The 10,624-nt window shown below is 40.6% G+C and overlaps 1 protein-coding gene across 11 annotated transcripts in view; it reads left to right on the plus strand.

Annotated features, from left to right (window-relative positions):
• EPB41L1 (erythrocyte membrane protein band 4.1 like 1) overlaps positions 1 to 5,373 on the plus strand; it is a 229,560-nt gene extending 224,187 nt beyond the window's left edge. For all 11 annotated transcript variants that reach the window (XM_089673334.1, XM_089673336.1, XM_089673337.1 and 8 more), the window contains 2 exons: positions 4,276 to 4,392; positions 4,476 to 5,373. In XM_089673334.1, coding sequence (XP_089529460.1) covers positions 4,276 to 4,392; positions 4,476 to 4,484 — 126 coding nt within the window. In that variant the 3' untranslated portion in view covers positions 4,485 to 5,373. The remainder of the gene's footprint in view (positions 1 to 4,275; positions 4,393 to 4,475) is intronic.
• Positions 5,374 to 10,624: the final 5,251 nt, after the last annotated feature.

A 10,624-nucleotide genomic window follows, 5' to 3' on the forward strand; every position in this document is an offset into this window, starting at 1 on the left:
GGCATGTCCCTATAGCACAGGGGTGTCAAACTGCCTGTCCTCCAGCTGTTGCGAAACTACAAGTCCCATCATGCCTTTGGGAGTCATGCTTGTAACTGTCAATCTTGCAATGCCTCATGGGAATTGTAGTTTGGCAACAGCTGGAGGGCCGCCAGTTTGACACCTGTACTATAACAAGTGACTTGTTATAGGGGCACTTGGAAAAGAGGAGGATCCAAGATTACCGGCAGAGGACAGCAGAAGAGAAGGTTAGGGGGCCACTCAGTGTAAAAGCATTGCACGGAGCAGATAAGTATAACATGTTTATTATTTTCAGAATAAAAAAAAAGCTTTACAATCACTTTAAAGCTGAACTGCACACAACAGCTAAATACACAGATGACATATATACAGTGGGGATTGAAAGTTTGGGCACCCCAGCTAAAAATTTGTATTAATGTGCATAAAGAAGCCAAGGAAAGATGGAAAATTCTCCAAAAGCATCAAATTACAGATTAGACATTCTTATAATATGTCAACAAAAGTTAGATTTTATTTCCATCATTTACACTTTCAAAATAATCCAAAACAAAAAAATGGCGCCTGCAAAAGTTTGGGCACCCTGCAGAATTTATAGCATGCACTGCCCCCTTTGCAAAGCTGAGACCTGCCAGTGTCATGGATTGTTCTCAATCATCGTCTGGGAAGACCAGGTGATGTCAATCTCAAAGGTTTTGAATGCCCAGACTCATCTGACCTTGCCCCAACAATCAGCACCATGGGTTCTTCTAAGCAGTTGTCTAGAAAACTGAAACTGAAAATAGTTGACGCTCACAAAGCTGGAGAAGGCTATAAGAAGATAGCAAAGCGTTTTCAGATGTCAATATCCTCTGTTCGGAATGTAATTAAGAAATGGCAGTCATCAGGAACAGTGGAAGTTAAAGCAAGATCTGGAAGAGCAAGAAAAATATCAGACAGAACAGCTCGCAGGATTGTGAGAAAAACAATTCAAAACCCACATTTGACTGCACGATCCCTCCAGAAAGATCTGGAAGACACTGGAGTTGTGGTACACTATTCCACTATAAAGAGATACTTGTACAAATATGGTCTTCATGGAAGAGTCATCAGAAGAAAACCTCTTCTACGTCCTCACCACAAAAATCATCATTTGAACTTGCAAATGAACATATAGACAAGCCTGATGCATTTTGGAAACAAGTTCTGTGGACCGATGAGGTTAAAATTGAACTTTTTGGCCGGAATGAGCAAAGGTACGTTTGGAGAAGAAGGGGCACAGAATTTAATGAAAAGAACCCCTGTCCAACTGTTAAGCATGGGGTTGGATCAATCATGCTTTGGGGTTGTGTTGCAGCCAGTGGCACAGGGAACATCTCACGAGTAGAAGGAAAAATGGATTCAATAAAATTTCAGCAAATTTTGGGTGGTGACTTGATGCCATCTGTGAAAAAGCTGAAGTTAAAGAGAGGATGGCTTCTACAAATGGATAATGATCCTAAACACACCTCGAAATCCACGGGGGATTACATCAAGAAGCATAAACTGAAGGTTTTGCCATGGCCTTCACAATCTCCTGACCTCAACATAATTGAAAATCTATGGATAGACCTTAAAACAGCAGTGCGTGACAGACAGCCCAGAAATCTCAAAGAACTGGAAGACTTTTGTAAGGAAGAATGGGCAAAGATACCTCAAACAAGAATTGAAAGACTCTTGGCTGGCTACAAAAAGCGTTTACAAGCTGTGATACTTGCCAAAGGGGGCAGTACAAGATATTAACTCTGCAGGGTGCCCAAACTTTTGCAGACACCATTTTTTTGTTTTCTGTTATTGTGAAAGTGTAAATGATGGAAATAAAATCTAACTTTTGTTGACATATTATAAGAATGTCTAATCTGTAATTTGATGCCTTTTGGAGATTTTTCCATCTTTCCTTGGCTTCTTTATGCACATTAATACAAATTTTTAGCTGGGGTGCCCAAACTTTCGATCCCCACTGTACACTGTATATGGGAGCTATTATCTGCTAAAAGATTTAAATGTCTCTCTATTTGTTTTTGAGATGGACATTACACAGCTCTGTCTGGCAGATTAGAAGACCTGATTTTTCTCTGCTGCAGTTAAGTAACACTTACAGGTCTTGTCTCTCGCCTATCCTGAGACTGGACAGTAAAAAAAGCAGCATACTGATGAGGTCATCTCTCTGCCAATCTACTCTCCTATCATATCAGCATTTTCCTTTTTAGCACATGAGCACTGCTGCACAACCAATGCTGCTTATCCCTCCCCCTCTCTGAGCTCTGTTGTACAGGGACTACAAGAGGCTGATACAAGTCAAATTTAGGTACTCACACTATTTGAATTAAAATAAAAAATCTAATGATGTATTCGTGTATAGAGAGCTACAATAATTTGTGTCTTTTATATTTGTCTGGAGTTTAGTTTTTTGCTTGCCATATATTTCAGAGTACATGAGTAATGTTCTGAACATTTTAACTCATCTTCCATGTTCCAGAAATAAAAAAGCTAATGAAACTGTGTAAACCATGGCAACCGGGAGATGTTTTGTATGCAATTGGTATATAGAACACCCCCAGAAATGTCATTTCATGCTCAGATGAAGAACTCTGCACTAAGGGTTTATTCTAAGCAGACTCTGCAATAAAAATTTCATTTTTGGAGAGATACTCCCTCAGGGAGGCCATAGATTATGCAATTATCTTTCCTTCCACCAGGGGTGGATGGAAAGAAAATTCCTTGATTCACCCATCATCACAGTCAGTGTTGATGGGAGAATACCTCCTGCAGTGCTTTTGTATTCTACAGGCTGGGAACCTTCCCTGCCGGCAGAACACGATTAGTATTGCCTGCTATAGCTGACAGCACTGATCGTTCAGAAAAAACCTGAAAGGCCGGATGTACGCAAGTCAGTCAATAAACCAACTAGGGTGCCCATACATGGATCAAAATTCAAAGGGTCCCTGCTGAACCAGCCGAATTTCAATCCATGTATGGCCGACTTAAGTCTTTGTTCCTACAGGGTGTACTATACTGTAAGCCTGTGCAGACCCATATTTACCCACACGGGTGTTCCATACATCCCCATGCAGGCAGTCCCATTGATATCTATTGGGACACAGCAGCTGCACAGGCACAGCCACTGTGTCCTAATATGTCATCCTGTATTCCAATATGTCATCTGTATCCCAATATGTCATCCTGTATTCCAATATGACATCCTGTATCCCAATATGTCATCTGTATCCCAATATGTCATCCTGTATCCCAATATGACACTGTCTGCATTTGGGGATCTGCATCTGCACCCACATGGATGTCATATTGGGACACAGTGGCTGTATCTGTGCAGCCGCTGTGTTCCAAAAGACATCAATGGGACTGCATGCACAGGGATGCATGGAATGCCAGTATATGCCACAAACTAAAATATATGCTTTGGGGGGACAGATTTCTAGGTTTTAAAAAGAATAAAGAATTAATTTCCTAGCAAGTATCAAAATAAAAAAAAAGCTTTCATTGCAATACTCACCTTCCGACCTCATTCACACAGGCATACTAAAGCGTATACCTGTGCAAAGGGTCGTGCTTGCCCACAAGGGATGCACAGGTGGTCTAGGTATCCCTGTGCAGTCAGTCCTATTTATGTCAATTGGGATGCACTTGCTGCACGGACCAATATGACATCTATGTAGGCGTAGGTGTTTGTTACCAAACTTATACTATCCCAAAACGTATGCTATACAGCAGTGGCTGTGTCTGTGCAGCCTCTGCGCCCCAATTGACATGAATGAGACTGCCGAAACAGGGATATATGGAACACCCGTGCACCTGTGGCAAACATGGCCCTTTGCACAGATGGACACGTTAGTATGCCCACGTGAATGAGGCCTCAGTCTGGCACCGAAGTTCTGCTGGTGCTTCTCTTCTGGGTTGAATGACAGCCAACATCGTTCAGCCTATTTCCTGAGAGCCCAGGCAGTCATGGACATGCCCCAATGCTGAACTAGAAGAGGAAGAACGTGTGAAGTCAATGGGCTAGCAAAAAAGTTGCTTTCATAAAGGTAAGTATCCAATGCATTTTTAAAATAGGTGTTGAAAGTCCTCAGGGGTGGGGGATATGAAAGGTAGAAATAGGCTTTAAATATTAAAAAAAGGAGATGAAAAGTGTCCTTATGCATATACATCAATAGCTACAAACAGAAGTACACGAGAAAACTTTTTTGTTCACTTCACCCAACCTCTTAATCCACCTAGGCTCTGGCCATGGCTATAAAAGAAGCTAAGTTACAACACCCGGATATGTTGGTCACGAAAGCAGTGGTGTATTGTGAAACAGAGCCCTCCCCTGAGGAGCCTGAGGAGAAACAACAGGTACTGTAAATTTCGCTACAGTGAACTCTTGTATATTTTTTCTGTCAATTTTTTATACACTCTTCTTTTATCTTCTTTTCTAGCAATCTTGACCTTGGATGTTGGATGTAAATCGTCCCTTTCATCTCCCTCTCTCTGTCCCTCCATCATAAAAATAAAGACTGTCCCTCCCTTCCCCAAACTTACACCTCATGCCAGCTGCAAGATCTCCAAACCGGCAGGGGACATCCATGCAATCAGCATTCCACGGCAGAGAGAGAGAGAGAAACTGGTCACCCACCCGGAGCTGATTAGCCACCTCCTAAGAGTGAAGGAGGCACTGAGACACTCATTCTTCTGCATCTCCCCTTTGCTCGCTCCTCTTCTGAGAAGCATGCCTAGCAATGCGTGACTGCATGTGGCATCAGCAGGGATAACTGGATCAGGACTGTTAGGGAATTTCAGCTCTGAGTAACCGAACGTCCTCTGAAGTGTATCCTAAAACATTGTTTCGGGTACTCCTGCAACAAAGGGGTTAATGATCAAAGCCTCCACCTTCTTTATATAGAAAGCTAGTTACGTCTTATTCTTCTCCAATAACTTACAGCCAGATAATCACTGATATAGATGAGTAGTGTTGTCTGATCCTGTCCTGTTAATCTCAGTCATAAACTGTTAGCTTCCGCCAGGTAGAGTTCCAGCAGATCTCACCTTCTGAATTCCTGTCCTGCAGCAGCAGCACTATGGAAAACTAAAGTCAGCAAGCGGTCCTGGGCTCTGCCGGCTGAAAGTTCTACAAAAATTAACCCGTTTGTTGCCAGCTGTGGAGCTAGAAGATGTCCCTGCTAGTTGGGGGATAGGCTGAGCCATTTGTGTGAAAAGGTTAATTTCGCACAGGGGGAGGCCTGACCTACTGCAATGCTGTGCTCTCCCCCTGTCCCTCCTCCTCCCTGTGCACCGTGATCACTGCTCTATAGCCAATAAAAAACAAAGTCAGTGTGATATGTTTCTTTACTTATTGTGCATGTCATTCTAGATACAGTTTCCCTGAAACTGAAAGTTTTTCCGATAATTATTTCCTGTATTAATATATGTCAATGTATTGCACAACATTTTAGTAAAAAGAACCATTTGCATCAGCCCCTCCCCAGAGGAGCTTCTAATAAGATATCACTATCAGTCATACAAGCACACATACCTATATGCTCTATGGTTAACCAGTATGTTTGAAAGTAAACCTGTCATTGAAATTTGTGATGCCATTAGATGCCTGGAGTTATATAAGGGAAAGTATCATGTATTTTCATTTATTATTGCTTTAAATCATTTTTATGTAAATTTCAAATTTTTACATGCTGGCTCTATATTTTTATTGTATCAAAAGCCCAACTCCACCATGGACGTAAAATAAAAAAAACAGTGGTCAAGCAGGTGTTAACATTTAAAAAGCAGCTTTTGCTGCAATACAAATTTCCTCTCTGATGCTATCACCCACATTCCCAGCACCTTTTCTCTCTGGGTTAGAGATGTAAAATTTCCAGAAATTTTGAAGCAATGGAAAAAAAAAAAATTTTTCCGGACAAAAATTTACATTTTTGGAAAAATGTAAAAATTCAGTGTGGAGTAGTTTTACAAATTGAAAGTCTCGGAAAGTGAATTGCAGTGTATATAAAACTATTGCTTGAAATAAAAGTAGAGCTTATTCAGTAATTAAACTAAACTTGTGATGATCCAGAAGCAGCAGAAAAAGTGCTTCTGGAATGGGAACTCTGGAGGGAAAAGTTACTTGCGCTTTCATTGTTGTCCTCATCATTTATTTCCCTGATGTATTGTTTAATGTCTTTAGGGCAGCCTTTCTCAACCAGGGTGCCCAGGCACCCTGGTGTGCCTTGAGGTTTCTTTAGGGGTGCCTTGGCAAAATGTCTAAAATTGCCCAAAGCTTGTATACAAACCAGCAGGTGGAACAAGCCTGCCTTTTAGTTACACAAGGCCACAGGTTTTCATTGTGCACTATTATGACCTTCTAGCTGCCGGCATCCTGACAACCAATGACCTCATCAGTTGATAAGGAGGATGTCAGCTGCCTGCACAGCATCCTGGTTTGATCCTCCCCCGCCCCTCTCCATCAGTGCTGGGGTCACATTAGCTCAGTGATGGAGAAAAACTGAGGGAGAAGAGAAACACTGGAATACTACTCAGTACCAGTGTGAAAAAGTGTATTTGCTTTGGAAGAATAAATCACCTCTAATGTTGGGTGTCCTACGTGTGTGGATGTTGCTGCATTATATAAAACTATTAGAATAGTTTTTCACATTTTAGAATGGGGTTCATAATTTTAAAGGGTACCTCGGGACTGCCCATTATTTTAAAGGGTGCCTTGACTGAAAAAAGGTTGAGAAACACTGGTTTAGGGCACCTCTGGGATGCAAGGGTGTGTTTTGTCATCCTTGTAGCATTTGGAAAAGAATATTCTCACAATGTTGGCAAATTGCAGTTTTGCTCTCAGCAGAAATTGCACTGTGGAAATGTTTGCAAACAATGTGGAAATGTTGGTCTCACCATTTTACTGAGAGGAGGAAAAGAAAAACCAATGTACTGAGCAGACTATAGGTAACCATTATGCTGTGATGGTGTAGAACATTAATAAGATTTAAAGGTTATAAAGATAAACTATAACTGAAAGGTTGAGTCTCTAGCTGCTCATCCCAAAATCAAATACACAAATGAACATCCCCATAAGGCACTTTCATGCAGCAACCATAATACATGTACATAAAAGGACTTTAAAAAAATACATACTTTATTCCATAAACAGCCTTGTAAAAGGTATACAATTTTTAAAGCACATTAGCTCTGACAATATTGTAATGGGCTTTTTTCACACAATGAACTCGGACAATACTAACAAATATTGTAATGTTTCTTCCTAACTATGATAAGAAACTCCCAAGAAAAGGCAGACTACTGACGCGTTTCGATCACTCCATTTTGGGTCTTCTTTAGGGAGCATAGACACAGAAGGAACTTCTAATAAAGATAGAAAAACAAATGATAGTATACACAAAATACCATAATAATACTTACAAAAAAGTTTTTGTAAAAGAGCATTGATCAGAGCAATTCTAAATGGTATCCAGGGTGGGATTGTACAATCCAAAGCCTCAAGGGTATGACCCCACCAAAAGAGTGAGAGTGGTCAAATATGCATCCTAAACTTGACAGAACCTCAGGAACACCGAACCACCCTCGATATTCCTCTAGAAACATCTTAAGAAGTATAGTATAAGTTGGGTGCAAAGCCAGTTCAATAAATCTACAGTGGGGATCGAAAGTTTGGGCACCCCAGCTAAAAATGTGTATTAATGTGCATAAAGAAGCCAAGGAAAGATGGAAAAATCTCCAAAAGGCATCAAATTACAGATTAGACATTCTTATAATATGTCAACAAAAGTTAGATTTTATTTCCATCATTTACACTTTCAAAATAACAGAAAACAAAAAAATGACCTCTGCAAAAGTTTGGGCACCCTGCAGAGTTAATATCTTGTACTGCCCCCTTTGGCAAGTATTACAGCTTGTAAACGCTTTTTGTAGCCAGCCAAGAGTCTTTCAATTCTTGTTTGAGGTATCTTTGCCCATTCTTCCTTACAAAAGTCTTCCAGTTCTTTGAGATTTCTGGGCTGTCTGTCACGCACTGCTCTTTTAAGGTCTATCCATAGATTTTCAAATATGTTGAGGTCAGGAGATTGTGAAGGCCATGGCAAAACCTTCAGTTTACGCCTCTTGATGTAATCCCCCGTGGATTTCGAGGTGTGTTTAGGATCATTATCCATTTGTAGAAGCCATCCTCTCTTTAACTTCAGCTTTTTCACAGATGGCATCAAGTTACCATCCAAAATTTGCTGAAATTTTATTGAATCCATTTTTCCTTCTACTCGTGAGATGTTCCCTGTGCCACTGGCTGCAACACAACCCCAAAGCATGATTGATCCAACCCCATGCTTAACAGTTGGACAGGGGTTCTTTTCATTAAATTCTGTGCCCCTTCTCCAAACGTACCTTTGCTCATTCCGGCCAAAAAGTTCAATTTTAACCTCATCGATCCACAGAACTTGTTTCCAAAATGCATCAGGCTTGTCTATATGTTCATTTGCAAAGTTCAAACGATGATTTTTGTGGTGAGGACGTAGAAGAGATTTTCTTCTGATGACTCTTCCATGAAGACCATATTTGTACAAGTATCTCTTTATAGTGGAATAGTGTACCACAACTCCAGTGTCTGCCAGATCTTTCTGGAGGGATCGTGCAGTCAAACGTGGGTTTTGAATTGTTTTTCTCACAAAAAACAGCTCTCTGCGAGCTGTTCTGTCTGATATTTTTCTTGGTCTTCCAGATCTTGCTTTAACTTCCACTGTTCCTGATGACTGCCATTTCTTAATTACATCCCGAACAGAGGATATTGACATCTGAAAATGCTTTGCTATCTTCTTATAGCCTTCTCCAGCTTTGTGAGCGTCAACTATTTTCAGTTTCAGTTTTCTAGACAACTGCTTAGAAGAACCCATGGTGCTGATTGTTGGGGCAAGGTCAGATGAGTGTGGGCATTTAAAACCTTTGAGATTGACATCACCTGGTCTTCCCAGACGATGATTGAGAACAATCCATGACACTGTCTCAGCTTTGCAAAGGGGGCAGTGCATGCTATAAATTCTGCAGGGTGCCCAAACGTTTGCAGACGCCATTTTTTTGTTCTCTGTTATTTTGAAAGTGTAAATGATGGAAATAAAATCTAACTTTTGTTGACATATTATAAGAATGTCTAATCTGTAATTTGATGCCTTTTGGAGATTTTTCCATCTTTCCTTGGCTTCTTTATGCACATTAATACAATTTTTTAGCTGGGGTGCCCAAACTTTCGATCCCCACTGTAAATATTAATATTCAAATAAATCCACAAAGACAAAACTGACCATTTGAGGGCTTGGCAATGAGCATAGAAGGTTGAGATACTTATTCCTTTTATGATAAAGGCATCCCAGGACTCATGCCTAAAGAAAGGATCACTATTGCAACTATCCAGCATGCTTACTGTGATGTAGACAAATATGTTGGGGTATTACAAATAAGAAGTACAGGCATATTTTGGTTTACAAATTGAATTCGTTCTGCAGGACTTTTCGTATTGCAAAAAATTCATAAACTGAAACGCGGTTTCCCATAGGAATGCATTGAAAACCAGTTAATCCGTTCCGGAGGTCAGAAAGAAGTAAAAAAAAAAAAGTCTTATCTGTTCAAAACGCTTTATAAAGTGCACTTTAAAGGCATAAATACTGTACGGGGACACAATTAAAAAAAATTCATAAATGCATTGAAAACCAATTCGTATTACGAAAAAAATTTGTAAACCGAAGCAATATTTTCAAAGGATTTTCATTCGTAAACCAAAAATTACGTTAACTGAGGCATTCGTAAACCGAGGTACGCCTGTATCTGCAACCAAATTCACCATCTATACTGAAAGACAGGACAGAGTCATGAGGACATTAACCAAACAACTAGAATACCTCTATTTGCCAGAAAAAAAAATACTTTTTGTTAAAAAAAGCTTATTGTGCTCAACCAGACCACATAACTGACAGTCCTCCAAATAGAAAGCCAGGCCAACCATAGCAATACATCCAATGTATATAGAACTCAATTCAAGATAATTGCCTAATCAAGAAGTGATCCAGTGAACCTGTGGCAAAAATGGCGTCAAAAATGGTGCTCCTATGTGGCCACTCCGGTGTCTGTGAGGGAGCATGACTCCACCGCCGACACACGGGATGTCACCACCAAAACGGGATGTCACTGTGCCGGTGCCCAGTGCGTAAGCACTCCCAGGCGTATGCATGGAGTCGCTGTTGTCCAGGGCAGTCCTAAGATGCCACCGGCATGGGAGAAAGCCCCCTGCAGGCCGTGGAGGAGATGATCCACATCCAATGCCACAGGGGAATGTGGATAGTCTGCAAGAACTCTCCACACGAAACCAGCCACATCCCGTGCCGGACACTCAAAAAGGAAAGAGCAACGCACGAGAACAAGGCCAATCCCACCCTGGAGGCCATTGATAAAAAGAACAAAAATTGTTTTACAAGATTAATATAACATAAATCGACTGTATTGCAATTACTGCCAAAAATACAAATATATATATATATATATAAACAACAATAATAATGATAATAATAATGTTAGTGCACATTCCCTACAT

Source organism: Staurois parvus, unplaced genomic scaffold, assembly GCF_062004578.1.
Source record: "Staurois parvus isolate SC_StPar_1 unplaced genomic scaffold, SC_StPar_1.0 ptg000137l, whole genome shotgun sequence".
NCBI classification, from domain to species: domain Eukaryota; kingdom Metazoa; phylum Chordata; class Amphibia; order Anura; family Ranidae; genus Staurois; species Staurois parvus.